The 22,279-nt window shown below is 34.3% G+C and overlaps 3 protein-coding genes across 5 annotated transcripts in view; 2 read left to right on the forward strand and 1 right to left on the reverse strand.

Annotated features, from left to right (window-relative positions):
- Positions 1-13: 13 nt before the first annotated feature.
- Positions 14-7,158, forward strand: LOC106159069 (ATP-binding cassette sub-family G member 8). Of its 3 annotated transcripts, none has more exons than XM_087004973.1 (12): positions 14-83; positions 1,020-1,132; positions 1,415-1,592; positions 1,928-2,163; positions 3,133-3,265; positions 3,530-3,653; positions 4,308-4,453; positions 4,610-4,829; positions 5,275-5,474; positions 5,706-5,782; positions 5,912-6,179; positions 6,412-7,158. In XM_087004973.1, the coding sequence occupies exons 2-12, from the start codon at positions 1,025-1,027 to the stop codon at positions 6,672-6,674; spliced, it is 1,953 nt and encodes a 650-aa protein (XP_086861099.1). In that variant the 5' UTR covers positions 14-83; positions 1,020-1,024; the 3' UTR covers positions 6,675-7,158. The 3 variants fall into 3 exon arrangements, with proteins under 3 accessions (XP_086861099.1, XP_086861098.1, XP_013390699.2); XM_087004972.1 differs by lacking the exon at positions 14-83 and adding an exon at positions 369-801; XM_013535245.2 differs by lacking the exon at positions 14-83 and adding an exon at positions 822-876.
- On the reverse strand, positions 6,769-12,031 carry LOC106168356 (abscission/NoCut checkpoint regulator). The gene is made up of 12 exons (XM_013547389.3): positions 11,852-12,031; positions 11,179-11,300; positions 10,741-10,797; positions 10,284-10,444; positions 9,972-10,066; positions 9,641-9,809; positions 9,242-9,404; positions 8,942-9,099; positions 8,620-8,702; positions 8,360-8,452; positions 8,044-8,195; positions 6,769-7,438 (listed from the first exon to the last, which is right to left on the reverse strand). Exons 1-12 carry the CDS (start codon positions 11,903-11,905, stop codon positions 7,345-7,347), a joined length of 1,401 nt encoding a protein of 466 aa, XP_013402843.2. The 5' UTR covers positions 11,906-12,031; the 3' UTR covers positions 6,769-7,344.
- Positions 12,032-12,221: 190 nt separating this feature from the next.
- The window catches only part of LOC106171800 (polyribonucleotide nucleotidyltransferase 1, mitochondrial-like), a 32,039-nt gene continuing 21,981 nt past the window's right edge, over positions 12,222-22,279 (forward strand). The window contains exons 1-3 of the mRNA XM_087004971.1: positions 12,222-12,436; positions 15,157-15,217; positions 15,494-15,574. Coding sequence (XP_086861097.1) covers positions 12,249-12,436; positions 15,157-15,217; positions 15,494-15,574 — 330 coding nt within the window. The 5' untranslated portion in view covers positions 12,222-12,248. The remainder of the gene's footprint in view (positions 12,437-15,156; positions 15,218-15,493; positions 15,575-22,279) is intronic.

Here is a 22,279-nt window from a genome sequence, read left to right on the forward strand (position 1 = left end):
GGGTCAATATATAGAATCTTTCACTTGTGTCACATGCTCAGTAAAATCCAGACGCCTGTAACGCATTGTAGCTGGCATATCAGGTTAAGAGCTGTTTTGTTATTATCTTTATCGGTGATAATTTTCAGTACCTATGTGAGTGCGTATGTACGTACGCTTATCAATTATTGCTTTACAAAATCTCGTTATGCTTAGTTATTTGTATTTCACATATTTACAATAGTCAGTGTAGGCCTATTGGGGAATGTATTGGGAATGTATTACCGATGCATCGAACTGGTACTTATTCATACATAACGATATATATCTATGACAGCTTCCGCGTTCTTCATAATCAAGCGCATCTGGGAAGAAAAATTACACACTCCCTTTCCCATCTTTCGATCTTTGGGTGTTTTTAACAGACTTGGTCACTGTAATTTGGCCACTATTCTGCATAACCCTCACAAGACTCATTTGCAGTTCATCTGCATTATTTTCGTAAAACAGACTGTGCCGATTATTTCCAGAACAATAACCATGTCGGTGATGTTTTGACCATTTGACCGACATAATAGATATGTGCACTGGCGATTAGTACATTCTAATCTTTGTTTATGATGCTCTTGGCGGTGGGGGAGATATCAGTTGGACGGCATTATTAAACTCGTAAATATCTTGCTGCACGTGATCCTATGTCTTCGATAGACGGATCAGGAGTAGGTGTAGACTTTACCCGACGTGGAAACCTGTTGTCTTGACTATCGAGGTTAGACCGTGAATTGGTTTGAGGCGGTTTTGAAGAATGTCGCGTTCAAAACGGTAAGAAGAGTACATGTATATGAAGATAGTCAGTGACAGGCTGCATTGTTAACTTTTGCATCCTAAATGGAATGAGTGAGTGCCCGTGTGGTGCCGCCCAAAGTAAAACCCATGTTCATTTATTTGCTATTTACAACTCGTATGTAGGGGAAGTCGGTATCATAAGATCGTTGCCGTTATTTAAGTGAATCTAAATTATATTATTTAAACTATTACAGCCCAGATGACGGGGCCAGATATGGAATCAGTAGATGAGAGACGTGACGCTATCAATACAAGATACGAAGAATACATTTCGTCCTATAGTCACCACTTACCGATGAATTTACAGGTGGGTTTTTTCTTCTTTTTTTTTTCTTCTTAGACGCGGAAAAGAAATACTGATGTATTTCAAATATTTTGTATTGGCATTATTTCTTTGTAGTATGATGCTTGTTATGAAGTAAATATGTGGAATTGTCTATTTTTCAACAGGAATTGAATAAGTAAAATTTAATGAATGCAATGTAAAATGTATCTCACATAGAAAAATAAAAGATAAGACAAAGTTGAAAAGAAGGAAAGAAACACTTAAAGAAAATTTAATTAAAGGGCTTCGATTCGTTCGTTCCAGGCTCAAGACGTATCCTATATTGTAGCCGAGGGAATGGCTAACATGTGGTGGGCGCGACTCACGTCCCTTCAGATGCCCTGGGAATGGACTCGGGGCCCGAAAAGGAAGAAGCGCGTCCTGAATGGGGTGTCCTTTCAAGTGAACTGCGGGCAAATGTTGGCCATACTGGGGAGTTCGGGTAAATTATATAATTTTTGTTTGTTAGGCAAACTGTGTTTAAATTTCAGTTTTTGGTCTTTCTTTCTTTCACTTTTTTGCCCCCTCCCTCACTCCCTCCTTTCTACTTTCCTACCTTACTTCATTTCTTTATTTTTGTTTTGAACTAACTTAACAGCACTGGGGTTTCCGATTTCCCCACTCATTAACTGCAGTTGCTTCGTAAAAATTCAAAACCCAAACCTATTTTAGGTAAAACAGTATATCAAAGATATAGGGACTATCAGTGCGCCTATGTAACAAACGGTGTCAAAAAGTGTAATAAATATTAAATTTTTAAAGTGGCACTGCTTTTAGGTAGTGGCAAGACGTCCCTGTTGGATGTTTTGGCTTGTAGACAGACTTCAGGGGTACTTACAGGCCGAATTACTGTGAACGGCGTCGAAAGAACAGAAACGATGATAAAGCGACACGCGGGCTATGTCAGGCAAGACGATCGATTGTTACCAAATCTGACCGTGAGAGAATCGTTAATGTTTGTAGCCCACCTCAAGCTACCCACGTCTTTCAACAAAGAACAAATAGAGACTAGAGTAAGTCATATATATTTTTTCTAGATGCACAGCGGGCTGTTTTCAGGGTTGATCTTGAAACATTGGGTTATATGTATGGAGTGACCTTATGGTTTATTTAAAAGGTCAAACTCTAATCCAGTTGAATTTTCTCAAAACCACTGATATTTTAGATGATAAAAAGTATACAATAAATAAATAAAAAATGTAACTCTGAAATTGTGAAATAGATGTTTTTAGTTACCTTATGTTACATTTTCGATACTGATTTTATTATATTTATTAAGGCCATAAGATGTGATAATATATATTTTTTGATAATCAAAATACTTCCCTGATATATATATATATATATATATATATATATATATATATATATGTCAAAGGCCCGGATCAAATCTAGTCCCATGCATAAAAAGCCCAGACCCCATGTTTATTACGCCCTGGCTGGGCCCATTCTTTATGGTGTCTGCATTGTTAACAGCATAATCGGCAAGTTAAGTGACCAAGTTAATTGGCCAAGCTGCCAGTTTGTTTGTGTGGCATGTGCAGGGGATGTCTTAGATCAAGGCACAAATGAAGCCCATCTTTAATTTAACATTTATTTAGTAAATGTTACTTAATCAATCTACATGTCTTTTCTTTAAACATTAAACATCTTTAAAAGTATCATCCTCTGATGTATTTTACAAATCTCATGTAATGAAATACAAGTATATCTCATTTGCCACACCTGTAAGTATCATAATATGTGCCTTGATCTAAGACATCCCCTGCACATGCCATACAAACAAACCGGCAGCTTGGCCAATTAACTTGGTCACTTAACTTGCCCATTATGCTGTTAACAATGCAAAGACACCATAAAGAATGGGCCCAGCCAGGGCGTAATAAACATGGGGTCTGGGCTTTTTATGCATAGGACTAGATTTGATGCGGGCCTTTGACATATATATATATATATATATATATATATATATATATATATAGGTGGACAGTGTGGTAGCTGAACTGGGCCTCAGACCAGTGTATGACAGTAAAGTTGGGGGCGCAGAAATACGCGGCATATCTGGGGGAGAAAGGAAAAGAGTCAGCATAGCAACTCAACTACTTGTGGATCCAAGTGAGTATGTTTGGCTTATTTCATTATTTTTTTCCTTGTGGACATATATCTATGCATACACCAATGCGCATATGTTGACTTAGAGTGTATTTTGCTGATTATGCTGATATTCTGCGTGTGCACAAAGGTTTGCTTTAGAGATATCTAAAGTACTTTTAATAATATTGATAAGGCTGCAGCATGGGTAGTGTCAATAGTAATTTGAAAAAGCATTTTTTTAGTATCATTTGAATTTTATCCAAATACTTATCATGTGAATTTCAGGTATTCTGTTACTAGATGAGCCAACGTCGGGTCTCGACTCATTCACGGCGCATCATTTGGTGGAAACTCTCTCAACGCTGGCGAAGAATAACCGCACAATACTCTTAACGATACATCAACCAAGGTGTGGGAATGGTGTAACATTTTGACTGATTTTTGTATTGTAAAGGGCGTCGTTGGTGGGGTTTGTTTGGTCAAAGAAAAGAAAAAGACGTTTGCTGGAGACATGGGTAGTATTTTAAGTATTCAGCGACCACCACTTTACCGAGTCCAAAACTCTAAATTGCCCCATTATAGACGATTTCAAGCCCGCCTTTGCATGTACACCCAAACCCAAAGAAACGGTAACAATTACACTCCTGGCGTTTGTGTTAAATAACAATTATTTAATCAAGGGTTAGAAAGGTTGGTGCTTAAAAAAAAGATTTGAACATTTCTTTCGATAGAAAATGCGGAACTTTACGACGACAATCCCCTCGCTCCCAAACGATACTTAAACGATTCGTTTAATTCATCCAAAAGTATGGCCGTTACAAATATTCGTATGCAATTGCGTTTTAGATGAAATGAGATAAAGAATCGAAGTATGTGACAATGCTTTTATTTTAAACGTTAAAACAGGTTATCGGTCTGATTTTGTGATAATATAAGTTACTCAAATTGGCAACTAGTTAATAGTTATCATTTGTTGTATTATCTTTAATTTTGTTTTTTAATCAATGTTAAGGCCAGTTTAATATGGGTTTATGCATGTAATTGAAACTGTACGCGGTTTCAGGTCGGACATCTTTAAACTGTTTGATCTGGTGATGATCTTAACTGAGGGCAATGTTGCATATTATGGAGAAGCTGCCAAAATGATCCCATATTTCACCAAGCTACAATACCCATGCCCAGAATTCACAAACCCGTGTGATTTTTATGGTGAGGTTTGGCGTTGGTCTTTGAATGTAGGCTCTATCCACTTATGTAGGTGCCATCAAATTTATATATATAAGCGACGTAACTGTTTACAATCCTTTTTCTTTAAATTTAAGTTGTGAAAACCGAACTGAAATATTAGATTTGTTGTCTTCTCAGTTGATCTCTGTACAGTCGATACAAAAACTGAAGTCACAGAAATAGAGTCTTCCCGTCGGGTGGATTCCTTGGTGAAACAATACTCCCAGGAAATGTTACAAAATGATAGCGGAGCCTTTGTTAACGGCGCAGAGGACGAACCTACAAGACTTCGAAGGGACTTGGAGGCCACACGACTGTATCTGCCTGGGTGGTTTACGCAGTGGGCAGTTCTGACAAGGTAGGCCAAATGAACAGACTGAAGCTAGTGAAAATTTCAAGGAAAGGGGTTACATTTACAGAAAACGGCTTAGGTGTCAGAAGAAACATGAAACATTTGCCGTTTGAGTATAGAGTGTTGCAAATGCTTGGGAGAAAAGCGCATACATCACCTACTAATAAGTTACATTTACGTTACACGTAATATCTCGTAATATGTTTGACTTAGAGTTACAGAAGTATAACTGTTGAACATTCAAAGTGAATTCTAACGCTCCGGAGATGTGGGATTCTAACCAATTCTTAGAATTGAATTTATAAGGTGCCCTTATCAAAACTTTCACTTAAATGTCTTCTTCATCCTCGACCAAATTCTTCAACGTATCTGTGAAAATGAGGATGGGGAAGGGAATGAAATACACAGCTAAATAATAAAAAATTCTAATTCTCATTTTAATGAATTCCAGGCGTGCTCTGATCAACAATTTCGCCGACTATGGTTTCCTCCTCGTCCAAATTGCGGAAAGTGTATTTATGTCTCTCGTTATCGGCGTGGTCTACCTGAACCTTCAGTTTGATCAGTATGCCATGAGGGACAGGTTCGCCTTGATGTTTATTTTGGGTGCACTCTACCCGTACATGATGGTCGTGGATGTTGTTGGCAAATGTAAGAATAACTCTGCAGACTAAATTTTTAGTTCCCACTTGCACCGTTTTGTTATATCTTTTCTATGAATTACGTGTGCTGAGCTCTGTAAGACTATATGGTTATAGGTTTTTGCCCCCCCCCCCCAAAAAAAAAAAAAAAAAAAAAACTGAATAAGAAACATACTCGAAAAAAAAATTGTGAACTGATAGCTTACATATTATTTGACGGAGAATATTTTGTTTTTTTTAGATCATAAAGAAAGATGGCCACTTTATCATGATCTTCAAGATGGACTGTACACCCCTGGACCATTTTTCTGGGCAAAGGTAAAATACTGTGCTTGTTTGACAACACACACACACACATTTCAAAGCAGAAAAAAATATGCGGAATATTATATTTACTAGAAAATTCCACCAGATTCAATGACCAATTTGATTCCGTCTCTATTGCAGCTCGTCAGTGAGATTCCAGAACACACACTATTTCTGATCCTGTATTCAGTTCCTTATTACTGGTTGTCCAACATGCAGAATGATGCCTTACTATTCTTCCAAACGTTTGTGATTCTGTTTCTCACTGCGTACTGTTGCCGCTGCGTCGGCATGGCGTTTGCTGCCGTCTTTCCCACATGCCAATCTGCCACCACTTCTGCACAAGGATTTTTTGCAACTATGCTACTCTCTGGTGGCTTCATTATTAACATGGATAATTTATTTGAAGGTAAATGTTATTTCCTTCGTTTCTTCTCTATAAAAGTTCCAACCAATGAAACATTTATAAATGAGGTGAGAATATTTTGTGACCTTCAATATCTTATGGATGTTCATGATTTAGACAAGCAAAAAATACTAACCATAGGTTTAAAAAAAAAAAATATATATATATATATATATATATATTATAAATATTATAAATATTGCCATGATCTTATTGATTTTCTTTACCTATACAGGTATGAAATGGTTATCCAATGTGTCCTTTCTGAAGTGGAGTTACCAATCCTTATGTTTGGTTGAGCTACCAGGGTTGAACTTTACCTGTCCCTTGCCAATAGGCACGTGTATTCATAATGGGTCGGAGGCCCTGAAGTACTACTCAATGGAAAATATAGAGATGTGGAAAAGCTGCACTATCCTTGGAGCAGAGTCCATATTTTTCCTTATTGTATTTTACATTGCCTTAACATTCATTAGTCAGAAACCACAAGAGTCATAATTGTCATTTTTAAACATGAATGACTTTTGCCAAGATATTATGTTCAATAGACTTGAACAAAAAGTCAAACTGTAAAGTCAAGAGAGAACAATGATTAGAATTCTAAAATAATTTTAATTGATAAATTTATATGCAAAGCATGTCATATGTTTAACACATTACAGAAGAAAGCCGGTTTCTTTGGAGCATCTTGGAAAAACTCTTTAAGTTTATGAACATTACAAAATGTAAATATTTACATTTGTATTTATATCCAGGACTAGGGGATTTGTTTGTCTTTGCCATTATAGCATTCATACCTAATAATTATCAAAAAAGGTAATAGTACATTGAACAGTCTATAGTTACTAATTGACAGCAGAATGGGTATGAATGACAATTATAATCCCAGACTATGTCTGAATCTATTGGATTACATATCCTTCGTCAATTTCTGTACGTGTACGCATGTACTCTTACACTGTATAAATACGAATATTCCTCATCTTGTTTCACAAAGACCAAGAATCAAGTAGTTACAAATGAAATAAAAGCAAGCCGAACCTCTTAGACCTACTTGCCAAATTATGCCTTTGGATACTCATAATAACAATCATGTTTTTATTATATTTCATTTGCTTGTTTAATGTGAAAATGACAGCAATACTAAGAGATAGATTTTATTCAGATTTTATAACTCTTCAATTTCTTGCTGTTCAGTCTTTTTCTTGGGTTTAAACTTAGTTGGCTTGTGGTCTGTCATTGCAAAAGTGTCATGGCCTTCTCTGAAATTGAACATCATCGAGATATAAAAGCTCAGTTGAGTTAGAAATGTTTAATGATTGTATATTAATATCTTACACAAAAATTGTCATTTTCGTTAAAACAAAATAATTATCCATTCTGTAACCTTGAAAAGCAACACACCAATATGAACAGTGTTATCAAATACTGCAAAATATCAAGCAATATTAATTGAGTTATCATAATTCCTCACAAGTTCAAATTCTGAACAAGGACATTTTAAAGTTTTACTACATAAAGAGTCACCGCTCTCAAAAATTCTAAATAGGACATTTAATGAAAATTGTTTGTCAAATACCATCACATTTAGTCCCAGTCATGTCAAATTTCTGTGTAAAACCCTTATTAAATATTTAAAGGAGCATACTTTTGTACTGTGAACAAATAATGTTGAATTCAATATTTGTAAATATTTGAGATGTTTGGACAACTACACCAGTTTGGGAATAAACAATAATAGACTTACTTCTTAACAATGGGCATGAAAACCTCAGTTTTCAATTATACAATAAAAACGAAAGACACCCACTAGCCTGTATGTTGCCTGATTAATAAAGAGCAAATGCTGATTAATGAGCCCACTTACTTAAAGCACCTATCACAGTAGAGATCTCCATCACAACCATAGCACCTTAAACTGGCATCAGCATTGCAAATACAGCACCATGGTAACTCATCTGAATCCTCCTCCTCCTCCTCATCATCATCATCATTATAACCATACTTTTGTTCACCTTTCTGAAATGATTCAATATTGATTTTTTAAATCTTGCAAATTTTGCAAATTAAGTAAAAATGTGATAATTACACTAAACAGTACAACAAATTTTATAAAAAATCTATGCTTAAATATTTCCAGACGGTGAACATAACTCTTTAATTAATCAAAATATTTTACTCACTGCAGTTTTTGTTTTTCTTTTTGTTCTTTCTTTAATGCATTCTTTGTAACCAGATTCTTCAAGTTCATCATCCAATCTGTTCTCTTCTAATGCCTAAAAGAAAGAAGCGAAGTAAATTAAAAATAAAAAAGGACAATCGTTTTTCCTTTGCACTGTCATGATATTTTAAGCACAATATTGATTTTTCTCTTTGCCAGCACATAATAAAGCAAGAGTCTTTTTTCTGCATAAGGACTGTAAAAACACAATATGTGACTCACCTTTTTGAGGATTTTCTTGATACTCTCTTCTTCATCCTCCTCGCTTTCAACATTATCATCACCAGAAACTATACAGGTTGCACCTAAAATTAATAAAAAAAGAAGTGCCTGTGTGTGTGTTCATTTTACAAAAGATGTGAAATACAGTACATCTATTCTAACAGTAAAAGAACTGCAAAACTCAATATCCCATCAAAATGCAAACATTTTTCATTTTCAACATGCCCATATAATAATAATAATAATATATAAATATATATCATAACAGACCTAGAATCACATTTATTTCTAACTGAAATCCACGACTCCTTACAAAGCTCACCTTCAAGGACTTCCTTGTTCTCTTTTTCTTTGTTTTCATTTTTCTTTCTATCACGCTTCAGCTGAGCAAGTCTCTCTTGAATGTCCTTATCCCTCTCTAAATCTTTTATGGCTTTTTGGGCATCTAGCTCTAACTCATGAGCTGCCTCGGCTATTAGTCTATTAAAATATCATGAAGGTGAGAAAGGCACTAACATAATAATTGCTACTTTTATTTGTGGAACAGTCAATTCTATAATTCTAGAATATATGGACCCCTTTTGTATATTGTGATAAGGAGAATACAAAAAATATTGCTAACCTTTGCATTTCTTGGATATCGATGTCATTTTTTTCAGTAGAATTTGTTTGGTTTTCTTCTTCCATTGGTAAATTAATGTTTTTTCTGTATAGTTTTTCTGGCATGGAGTCTTGTTTATTTAAATCATTCTGGCCCATACTTGAGCTTCTTGAATTTTTGGCAACTTAAAATAAAAATAAAACAACAAAAATTAAATAAAAACATCAAAACATAACTAGGCAAAACAAAGAAGTAGACTAATGCTTTTAATCGAGGTTATGTAGAAAGTTTTGGAAATCTTTTTATCATGAAAGGCAACATTACAAATGATAAACTATTCAGAATAATTTTAAATAAAATTAAACAACTGCGTCATACAGCTTAATTTAATATTTTCAACATTTTTAAACTGAATATTACCTGACTCTTCATTTTGCTTTCCTGGTTGTTGGTGGAGTTGTAAGAGTCTGTTATGTATATCTTGTTCAGGAGTAGGATATTTTGAGTCAAGATCAATCTCAGCACAAATCTCATCTAACAAGTCATCGGTTTGTTTTGCTGCAGTTCTTGTATCTGGTGCTTGATAGAACTGTAGATCGATTGGAATAATTTTTATGTGGATAACATCATTATATTTTAAAACCAACAGTCAATTGCAGAAGTTAAAAGTAAGGGGGCTTCCAAATGGTATTGTTTAATAGTAAAAACAAACATTGTGGTGTTGATAAAAATAAATGACTACCAACTATACCTTCGTATTTGGAGCCTTTGTCATATTACTTGGATCCTGTCCTCTTAGTTTGGCTAACCTTGCTGCAACTGCCTGCTCATCAGGTACAGGAGGTACTAAAAAAAGTACTCAAATTTGTACTTCCAATTACCATGAGTCCAAAACAAGTGTCAAACTTTGATAAACTATTAATATGAGCTCTCACATTTTCACTGACATTTAAGACAGCTAAACAAATTCAACTTTCAACATTCATTCCAAAAGTATGCATCATATCCTGCTAACAAATTTACTTTTTTCATTAAAAAATATTATTTGTGTTGATGGAGTTACCATCTTTTGGTTTTTCTCTTAGTTTTTCCAACCTCCTGGCAATTTCAATGTCTTCTTTTGACATGCCTTTGTGAGATTTACTTGAAGCCACAGGTTTAGCTGCTGACTGTGGTCTAGAATGTGTGGTGCCAGTCTCAGGATTATCTAGTGCAGCCATCCTTCTGAGATTATAACAGTGTTAACATTTATAAACATATTAAATATCCAAACATCAAAATGGTATAAATTATGTAACAATAATTAAAATATCAAGTTGGAATATCCTTGCTGAGAAAAATGATTCGCAACCAGTATATTAAGTTATATATTATATATTTTTGATAAATATATATTTTATATATATTTGTGAAATGGTTTAAATATATGAAAATAGTCTGTTTATTCACTGTAGTGCTTCTGGAATTATAGTTTTAAATTAACTGACAAGTACTGATAAAATACCTTTATAAAGACTTACTTTTTGAAGGCAGCTGGGGGAGAGTATTTAGATGTATATGTATCTTCCTGTCTTTTGCTAAAAGTAAACTGTAAGAATTATTCATTTATATAAACATTTTTTTGGTTTTCACAACATAAAATGCTTGACTTCTGGTCCTGGAAACTCTTACTCAATTTCCTTTTAATGGTGATGATTTGTTATAATTAGCTCTGCACTCTTTGTCAATATCATTGGTTTACGCCACACTTTTCAGTACAAATTTATAATCATAAACTATGATTAGCTCGACACTCTTTGTCAATGTTATTAATTTACATTATAACTTTTAGTACAAATATTAACCCTATGTGAATCATACACTGAAATTTCACAGCAACAATACATTATTCACTGATTAGGTGTTTTTGTAATTAGATAAAGAAAAAGGAATTTGATTTTAGTTTTGGAGAAACTTACCCAGATAGAATGTCATAACACTTCTGACACACATGGTGCACTTCACTATTGCGTTTTGGCACTGCAATTTTACTACTCACACACTTACTACAGAAGCCAAATCCACAGTTCTTACACCCATGCTGCAAAGGAATTAAGCAATGAAATTGACATTTTTTTCTAAAGTGTAAAAAAAGGGTTGGATTCTGCGTACAAATCAAGGAATGCCTACTCACAGAATAAATCAAACTTTTCTGACTCTGGCATACTCATCCAGTTAAACATTATGTTTGAGTTTTTATATATTCACTGGATGTATCTGATGTAGTGCAGTTACTTTTAAAGAAGTAAAAAGTGTAATTGTAAATATTCATGTATCAGTGTCTTATTTATATGAAATTTACATCAAAAGCATAAGGGGGAAATTTCATATTTCTGCGAGATCTGACTTTTTTTTTGTGAGAAGTACTTTCGCAGAAATATTGACATAGAAACCGCGAGAGAAATTCAGAATCCTCCAATTTTTAATATTTGTCACAGACATTTACTACATCAGCACATGTACCAGCGGTCCTGCTACTTAACGGAATCAAACTTATTTACTATAGATCTACCAGTAACCAGTCAGTGAAAATTTAATCAATTAATGTCAAATGATGGTAAAGCCTCGGATATAATTCTATACCTCATTTACCTCTTTCTTAAATATCCCAAATTCAGTAGCACAAGAATAACATTTCCCTGACATTGTGTTGAATAGTATGGGTCACTGGTGGTGGATGTAGTCTAGGTCGATCTCCGTCAGCATCATGCGTTGGCTCATCACCAAAACTATCTACCGGAAGTTGTTTACCGATAGCGTACGTCATAAAGTCGTACTTAAACAAAGTAACTTCAAAATATATTAAGTATGTAAAAATTGATACATACCGATAAATATATTTGATATATTAAAGAGAAATATTATTTGAAGTGTTTCATTAATATTATCTCTCAAAAAGTCTTGCAAAATTTCAATTATCTATTTTGGTATTTTTTTTTCATGTTCAACGGTACTACTTGTTGAAGGGTTTGTAAAAAAAATAAAAAGCATGTGGAGAGCGTGTACGTCGCCGCAATGGCATTTAAGGCCTTGTTGCTATCACAAAACAAAACATTTTCTGTTCAAAAGATTTCAGGGCGTTGCTGTGCTGCAAATTGCCAGGCTGAGTAATAACAACCCATGGACAGACTCGAATTCAGCGGGTAAAGTTGTGGTCAACTTGGATGAAAATACAGAGTGAGTACACGCTTGCCCACGCTCGGCTGTCACCTTGATTGGATAGTAAACGATTGTCGTAAAATCGCTAAATGATATTAAAACCGGGTTCATAAACTTGAAAACCACCTAGGACAACCTTAGACTGCCACATTAATCCAACACAATGCAAAAATAAACTATAACAAGTGGTCCACTCTAACCTCCAATTACGAAAAAAGAAGCCATGCCATTGGACAATACGACCTCTGCGGTTACGTCATTTCCTGAAATGGAGGTTAGAGTGGACCAAAATAAACATCAGAGGTGGAATTTTGATTTATGGTTTGACCATGCACGGAATTTACAAACGAGCGACGGGATGATGTAGCCTGCAGTATTTGCGGTAAGCGTGCCAAGTTTTAGGCCGCTCCGATGCCCGGCAGTATTTTATTTTGATTATTATGTTGAAAATGGTCGAGTTTTGTTTCACAAGCTGACTCTATTTTATTGTCTCTATGGAGGTATATGGGGACTTTACGACATTCGGTTTGAAGGCTTTAACCACTTGTTATAGTTTATTTTTGCATTGTGTTGGATTAATGTGGCAGTCTAAGGTTGTCCTAGGTGGTTTTCAAGTTTATGAACCCGGTTTTAATATCATTTAGTGATTTTACGACAATCGTTTACTATCCAATCAAGGTGACAGCCGAGCGTGCGCTTGCCTGAAACTTGCAATACATTTCCACAGCTGAACATCCTTTTGAAATGCCAAAATGTTGAATGATTTTTATCCAAGGATTTTGCCAAGTTGAAAAAAGATTTGGAAAAATGTTATATTACATCCCATGTTTTATTAGATTGAAGTTTGTTTTCCTAAAACAAAGATAAGCTAAAAACTAAACAGTTCAAAGTTGGAAGGATAGAAAAAGTAGAAAGGGTTGAAGTCTGAGCACCTTAATAATTAAGATGTATTGTAGGTAAACTCACAAAGTATTCAGTATAAACAGAGTGTTACAACAAGGTTAGCTTTAATGTTTTCCTTCATCTGCATGTTAATTTGATTTTAAATTCAAATCCATTTTTTCAAGAGAAAATTGGTTCAGAATGCAGATCAATTAAAAACATATTTTGTTTCAGTTTTCATATAAATGTTTAGCTTTTCAGTTCTTTAAGAGCAAATTGATATTAAATTATAACATATTCATCCAGTCCACATATATAGGTCCCCTGAAACACTGTTTGTGCTCTGCCAACCACTGATATATCTGTGAACTCGAGATCACCAGTTTGATCGTATGTCACTGCCATTTCTCCCCCTCTGTTGACAACACGCTTAATCTTTTTATTTGGTTTTTCCCTTGTTTTGAACTTCTTCTTTTTGAAGGCAAGGGCAATAGCTGCTGCAACAGCACTTGTTCCACATGACATTGTCTCCAACTCTAATCTTCGATTATAAGTACGCACATGTATTTTACGATCTTCATCACAGTGAACAAAACTGATAAGATCTCCATAATATCTATATCCTTGAGAATCCAGACTTTCCTTGTGAAGATCCAGACTATAAACGTTTGGTTTGAACTGGATGTGATGGGGTACCCCAATTTCAACATAATAGTTCAACTCATCCAGCTTGGTTATGGTGTCCAAATCATGAAATTTAATCCTTATTGCATGTTCTTCTGCATAGGACTTGGCTGAGTGAATTCCATGTCGTGATTTGAAATAAATCTCTGCCTTCAAGGATAACTTAATGTCTATTGCGTATTGTATGGCGCACATCATTGCCATTGCACACAATGATCCAGGTTTTCCTTGTATGTTGTAGAAACTCATTTCAAAGTCCCAGGAAGGATGACTTTGGATGGCTATCAAGCCCTGTGCACCAATTCCAGTGTGTCTCTCACACATGGTCTTGATCACATCTTCATTGCAGGCGAACGTGTTCTGCCGATTATCAACAATAAGGAAATCACTGCCTAGTGCTTTGTATTTGTGAAACTTTATACCGGACATGTCGTAAAATAAGTTGTAATCTAAGTCAAATTATTTACAGACTGTTCCTTTGCTTCAAAGTCCCTGTTTCCAACAGCAGTGGCTTGTTAATTGATTGAACCATGTCAGTGGATTGCTGACATGATCTCATGTGATGCAGCCAGTTTTCAGCTAGGCCCAATATTTCAGCTATTCTAGTGATTGTTATAACACATGTAAAGTGGGTGGATTTAAAATGATAGGCAGGATATCAAGAATAATCAGCCATAACAATAGGTCTAAACAAGAGATAAAGATAAACAGTTCAAAATAAGTATTTGATATGGTTATTATCTACTCATCAGATGTTGTTAAATGCATTTTAATTATCGGAAGTTGGATTGTCATGATTTTTTTGTTGTTGTTATGGTTTAAGAAGACGGCAACAATACTTATAGAAATGATAACATTATTTTTTCAATAGAATAACATAAATAGAAAAAGTCGGTTATTTCTGAACCTTTTAAAGACTATATAAAAACTTCTTATGAAAAGAATTTAGTCCTAGTTTGATATAGTATTTCATGGGTTACTTATATAGAAAATTGCACACAGTATGATGAAAATTGGCATTATTTCTATTTTTGATATCATTTGATCAAAATGTTGTTGTTTATCTCCTCGAGCTCTGACAAATAACCAGCATTCTGCATGTGAAAAGGAAAATTCAGGTTTACAATAAGTTTTATAGATGGGTCAATCTTTTAAATTTCATTTATTTCTAGACCAATCAGAATATCCTGTGGTCAGTTCGCAAGAATGGCAAGTGGTAGTGCTGTAGCAGAGGTAGGAGAAAAACTTATATTATCACATATACCAAAGGTGTCGATATTCAGTATATTTATGGAAAAGCAGCTTGTCTAGACAAACAAGGAATCCTAATTCTCTGCTTATGATTTACACCATACAAATGTCTCTCTATTATACCAAAATAAGTTAAAAAAATTCCAAGTAGTAGAGGAATTGCAACAACATAAAATGGTAACATTTGTTGATGAGCAGCCCATGTTTGGTTGTTTATGCATCATTTTATGCAATTCACATGTTTGATTACCCTTGCAGATTGGTGACACTGCAGTGATGGCCACTGCAGTAAGCAAGTCTTCTCCACCCACTGCAGGTCAGGGATTTATGCCATTATCTGTAAGTCATGCTTTTTGTCCCTCAATTTTTTTCACTTAAAACATGCAAGTGTTTTCACAAAGTTTTGCAGTTAATATATTGTTATTGTTAAATAAACATTTTTAGATAAGAGAACTTAAATGCAGATAGCCTCCATAATTTTTATCCTAAAAGAGAAAGCTAAATTTAAAACTGTCTTTTAAATTAGAACCATTCCCCAGTATTTTCTTTTTTTGTACAGACACAGATGTGTCTGTACATATAGCCGTCATCTGCGTCTGTCGTCGCCGTCGCCGTCGTCGCCGTGCACTTTTACCGATAACACGATAAGTGGAAAACTGTTTTTATGTACAGACACAGATGTGTCTGTACATATAGCCATCATCTGCGTCTGTCGTCGCCGTCGCCATCGTCGCCGTCGTTGCCGTCGTCGCCGTCGTTGCCGTGCACTTTTACCGATAACACGATAAGTGGAAAACTGTTTTTTCTTTTGGCTTGAAACTTGCAGGACTGATGAATATTCATAATACGCAGGTCAAGTTCGAAAATCAGCATGATCGGGTCACTTATAGGGAATTTATGCTGTTTTTATGTACAGACACAGATGTGTCTGTACATATAGCCGTCACCTGCGTCTGTCGTCGCCGTTGCCGTTGCCGTTGCCGTTGCCGTTGGCGTGCACTTTTACCGTAAACACGATAAGTGGAAAACCATTTTACGTTTTGACTTGAAACTTACAGAACTGATGAATATTCATAATATTCAGGTCAAGTTCGAAAATCAGCATGATCAGGCCATTTTTAGGGAAGTTATGCTGTTTTTTCACTTTTTTCAGCATATATGCAACACCGTAAACACGATAAGTGGAAAACCGTTTTACCTTTTGGTTTGAAACTTACAGAACTGATGAATTTGTATAATACGCAGGTCAAGTTTGAAAATCAGCATGATCGGGTCATTTTTAGGGAAGTTTTGCTTTTTTTTCACTTTTTTCAGCATTTATGCAACACCGTAAACACGATAAGTGGAAAACCGTTTTACCTTTTGGTTTGAAACTTACAGAACTGATGAATTTGTATGATACGCAGGTCAAGTTCGAAAATCAGCATGATTGGGTCATTTTTAGGGAAGTTTTGCTTTTTTTTCACTTTTTTCAGCATATATGCAACACCGTAAACACGATAAGTGGAAAACCGTTTTACCTTTTGGTTTGAAACTTACAGAACTGATGAATATTTATAATACGCAGGTCAAGTTTGAAAATCAGCATGATTGGGTCATTTTTAGGGAAGTTATGCTTTTTTTTCACATTTTCTCTGATTCAATCCTTAGGCATGTTAATAGTCTCATTATTGAACTAATAAGATATGTAAAAGTGTTTTTTTGACATTTCCTGCATTTTTACAACATTGTTAGTTGATTATGTAAAAATGATGGTAAACTTGTTATGTTGTATTGTGTAATGAAGTGTCAAAAATGGAAATAAACACATATCATTGCAGTTTGTCAGATTCAATCATCCACTATGTTCAGAATCTCAGAATGGAGGAAATTGGACATTTAATACTGTTCTATTGATATTTTTCCCATCTCATCAATTTTCTTAGTTGGTCATATAAAAATGGCAGTAAACTGTTAATTTTGTTTTATGTTAAAAAAGTGTTAAAAATGGAAATAAACCCATTTCAGAAAAGTGCTGTCTTGTTTACATTTTGGCATTTTCAAGATGTGACTTTGAAGTTCCATGGGCCTGAAGACCTTTGCTAGTCACATTTTCTGAATATCCATGATACTAATATTTTATTATTAAAAATTGATGGTCATTATGCTGTTAAACATTATGTAATATTGCATCAAAATTTGAAGAAACCCCTATTTTGGGCACTGCTCCCATGATGACCATTTAAGGAAAATCATGTCACTTACTGTTCTCAAACTTACAGGAAAGAAACATGGGACTAAAATACAGCTTCAGTAGGCAATGCAGTCTGTTTGGTAATTTTTTCTGGCAGTTAAACAGTTTTTTGTGAAAATTTAATTTTTCACATATTGGCATTTTCAAGGTGTGACTTTGAAGTTCTATGATCCTGAAGACCTTTGCTTGTAACATTTTCTGAATGTCCATGTTACTAATATTCTATTATTAAAAATTGATGGTCATTATGCTGTTAAACATTATGTAATTCTACATTAAAATTTGAAGAAACCCCTATTTTGGGCACTGCTCCCATGATGAGCACTTAAGGAAAATCATGTCACTTACTGTTCTCAAACTTACAGGAAAGAAACATGGGACTAAAATACAGCTTCAGTAGGAAATGTAGTCTGTTTGGTAAATTTTTCTGGCAGTTAAACAGTTTTTTGTGAAAATTTCATTTTTCACATATTGGCATTTTCAAGGTGTGACTTAGAACCTCCACGGGCTTGAAGACCCATGCTAGTCACATTTTCTGAAAATCCATGATACGTATATATTATTATTAAAAATTGATGGTCATTATGCTGTTAAGCATTATGTAATGTTGCATCAAAATAGAAGAAAACACAATTTTTGGTGCTGCTGCCATGATGACCATTATGGGAAAACCGTGTTACTTATGACTGTCAAACTTTCAAAAAAGAAACACAGGACTAAAATGCAGCCTGAGTTGGAAAAGCAGTCTAATTGGCTTCTTTTTCTGGAAGTTATACATTTTAGTGAAAAATTCATTATTATCGTGTTGGCATATTCATTGTGGGACTCGGAGCTCCCATGGACATGAAGCAGAATAGTAATCAAATTTTTAAATGCCCATGCTATTTATAGTCAATAATCAAAAATTGGTGATAATTATTATATAATTTATTATGTAATGTTACATCAAAATTGACAATAATCTTTTTGCACTGCTACTGCAAACATTATGAAAAGAAAACTGTGTTACTTATTATTATTTTTAACTTATGAGAATGATTTTTAGGATTGGCATGCATTTCAAATTAGAAAGCCAGCTCAATTGGGTTATCTTTTATCATTGAATTCATGCAATTTTGTGTGAAATTTTCATTTTTCTCATTCTGGCACTTTCAAAGTATAAACTTGAACTCTGATGGGCCTGAAGCCTTATGCTTTTACTTTCATTGGTGTTACCTGTTGTGCATAATTAAAATTTGATGTTGACTGTGCAGTTAAACATAATGTATTATTGCATCAGAATTGGTAGTCTCCTATTTTGTGCATTATTGTTATGTGCTTTTCTTAAGATGTGACTTATGGGCCTGAAAGATCTTTGAGAGGGTCAGTCTGTAAATTTCCCTTGGGTATCACTTGGGTATCACTCAGAGTTATAAAGTCATTAATAGGCCATTAAATGAGATTACATAAAGCACACTTGTTGATATTTCCCTGTAAACTCCCAAAGGTTAAGCTCTCTGCTAGATTAATAATAAGTAAGCAGTGATAATTATGCAGGTAAATTTTGTTTAATATTGCAAATAATATTGCAAATAAGTTATATATATATATATATATATATATATATATATATATATATATATATAAGATTAAAAGTTTGAATGGCAGCATCATTGGAATTATATTTACCTCTGCCAAGGAGGTTATGTTTTCACCCCTGTTTGTCTGTCATCCACATAACACAAAAAAGTTATGGACCGATTTTGCAGAAATTTTCAGGAACTGTCGGAAGTGGGCCAAAGAGGACAATGATTAATTTTTGGTGGTGGTCCGGATCAATAATCAATCAATTATCAATAATAATCAACAATTGCTGCCTTGACAGAGGTCTGCACTCTCAAAGTGCTTTTCTAGTTTTGTTGTTTTCCTTTATAATTTTTTCTCAAACACTTGCATTTGTGACTTTTAACTCTCATCTGCCTGGGGCTCTGCACATTTTCTGTATTTCTACATAAGCAGTTGTATTGTTTTTTATGTCTTTAAACATTATGTAATATTATTTTATGCACTGTCATCATTTTTCAAATATTGAGACTTTCATAATGTGAATTTGAACTCTCATGGTCCTGAAACTGTAATCTTATTGAAGGGGTGGATTGAGACCATCTTCTGGGTCTTCCAGAAGACATTCAGGTTATTGAGTTTATATTGACTGGTATCTATTTTTTTCTGTTGGAAGACCATCAAAATGGAGGATGGATCAAGATAGATACTTTGTAATACTGTCAGAAAATATCTCTGGGTCTGCTCCTGTTATTGACCATGTTACCTGTTGTGCAAAATTAAAATTCAATGTTGACTGACAGTGCTATTATAAGCATTATTTATTATTGCATCAAAATTGACAAAATGACCTTTTTTGCATCTTTATTTTCTGTTTTTTGTCTGTACATTTGACAGCTTTGCTGCCTTGTTTCTTTTGGCTTGAAACTTACAGAACTGATGAATATTCGTAATACGCAGGTCAAGTTCGAAAATCAGCATGATCGGGTCACTTTAAGGGAATTTATGCTGTTTTTTCACTTTTTTCAGCATATATGCAGCACCGATAACACGATAAGTGGAAAACCATTTTACCTTTTGCCTTGAAACTTACAAAACTGATGAATATTCATAATACGCAGGTTAAGTTCGAAAATCAGCATGATCGGGTCACTTATAGGGAATTTATGCTGTTTTTTCACTTATTTCAGCATATATGCAGCACCGATAACACGATAAGTGGAAAACCATTTTACCTTTTGGCTTGAAACTTACAGAACTGATGAATATTCATAATACGCAGGTCAAGTTCGGGAAACAGCGTGATTAGGTCATTTTTAGTGAATTTAGGCTATTTTTTCTCTTTTTTCAGCATATATGCAGCACCGATAACACAATAAATGGAAAACCATTTTACCTTTTGGCTTGAAACTTACAGAACTGATGAATATTCATAATACGCAGGTAAAGTTCGAAAATCAGCATGATCGGGCCATTTTTAGGGAAGTTTTGCTGTTTTTTCACTTCTTTCAACATATATGCAACGCTAATAACACAATAAAAGAAAAACAGATAGGCCAATTGTCATTATACTCACAGGAGTAGTCAAACTAACTAAAACGCAGGTTGAGTTCGAAAATAAGCATAATCGGGCCATTATTTTAGAAGTTATGCTGTTTTTTCACATTTCCTCAGATTCAATTGTTAGGCATGTTAACTGTCTCATTATTGAACTAAGATACGTAAAAGTGTTTGTTTGACATTTCCTGCATCTTAATAACATTGTTAGTTGATAATGTAAAAATGATGGTAAACTTGTTATTGTGTATTATGTTATAAAGTGTCAAAAATGGAAATAAATATCATTGCAGTTTGTCAGATTCAATCATCTACTATATTCATTATCTCAGAATGGAGGAAATTGGACATTTAACACTGTTCTATTGATATTTGTCCCATCTCATCAATTTTCTTAGTTGATCATATACAAATGGTAGAAAACTGTTTATTTTGTTTTATGTTAAAAAAGTGTTTTAAAAATGGAAGTAAACCCATTGCAGAACAGTGCTGTCTTTTTTCAGCATATATGCAGCACCGATAACACGATAAGTGGAAAACCATTTTACCTTTTCCCTTGAAACTTACAAAACTGATGAATATTCATAATACGCAGGTCAAGTTCGAAAATCAGCATGATCGGGTCATTTTTAGGGAAGTTATGCTGTTTTTCACTTTTTTCACCATATATGCAACACTGATAACATGATAAGTGAAAAATCATTTTACCTTTTGGCTTGAAACTTGCAGAACTAATGAATATTCATATTACGCAGGTCAAGTTCGAAAATCAGCATGATCGGGTCATTTTTGTCTGTACATATAGCCATCATCTGTGTCTGTCGTCGCCGTCGTGATTGGGCTATTTTGAGGGAATTTATGCTGTTTTTTTCACTATTTTCAATATAAATGCAACACTGATAACACAATATAAGAAAAACGGATTGGCCAATTGTAATTATACTCACAGGAGTGGTCAATCTTACTAAAACGCAGGTTGAGTTCGAAAATCAGCATAATCGGGCCATTATTTTAGAAGTTATACTGTTTTTTTCACATTTCCTCAGATTCAATTCTTAAGCATGTTAACAGTCTCATTATTTAACTAATAAGATGCCTAAAAGTGTTTGTTTGATATTTCCTGCATCTTTACAACATTGTTAGTTGATTATGTAAAAAACATGGTAAACTTGTTATCATGTATTGTGTAATAAAGTGTCAAAAATGGAAATAAACTCATATCATTGCAGTTTGTCAGATTCAATCATCCACTATGTTCAGAATCTCAGAATGGAGGAAATTGGACATTTAACACTGTTCTGTTGATACTTTTCCCATCTCATCAATTTTTTTAGTTGGTCATATAAAAATGGCAGTAAAATGTTTATTTTGTTTTATGTTAAAAAAGTGTTAAAAATGGAAATAAACCCATTTCAGAACAGTGCTGTCTTGTTTACATTTTGGCATTTTCAAGGCGTGACTTTGAAGTTCCATGGGCCTGAAGACCTTTGCTAGTCACATTTTCTGAATATCTGTGATACAAATATTTTATAATTAAAAATTGATGGTCATTAAGCGGTTAAACATTATGTAATATTGCATCAAAATTTGAAGAAACCCCTATTTTGGGCACTGCTTCCATGATGACCATTTAAGGAAAATCATGTCACTTACTGTTCTCAAACTTACAGGAAAGAAACATGGGACTAAAATACAGCTTCAGTAGGCAATGC

This window comes from Lingula anatina, chromosome 2 (assembly GCF_051362555.1).
Source record: "Lingula anatina isolate TDL-2025a chromosome 2, LinAna3.0, whole genome shotgun sequence".
NCBI lineage: Eukaryota > Metazoa > Brachiopoda > Lingulata > Lingulida > Lingulidae > Lingula > Lingula anatina.

Coding starts and splice junctions, on each gene's coding strand:
- LOC106168356 (XM_013547389.3), bottom strand. CDS start 11,905: ATGTCAGGGAAATGTTATTCTTGTGCTACTGAATTTGGGATATTTAAG. Junction 9,405..9,640: donor AAAGCAAAATGAAGAGTCAG/GTAATATTCAGT, acceptor TTTTATTTTAAG/TTGCCAAAAATTCAAGAAGC. Junction 8,453..8,619: donor TCAAGAAAATCCTCAAAAAG/GTGAGTCACATA, acceptor TCTTTCTTTTAG/GCATTAGAAGAGAACAGATT.
- LOC106159069 (XM_013535245.2), top strand. Junction 1,133..1,414: donor ACTTACCGATGAATTTACAG/GTGGGTTTTTTC, acceptor CGTTCGTTCCAG/GCTCAAGACGTATCCTATAT. Junction 3,654..4,307: donor TTAACGATACATCAACCAAG/GTGTGGGAATGG, acceptor ACGCGGTTTCAG/GTCGGACATCTTTAAACTGT.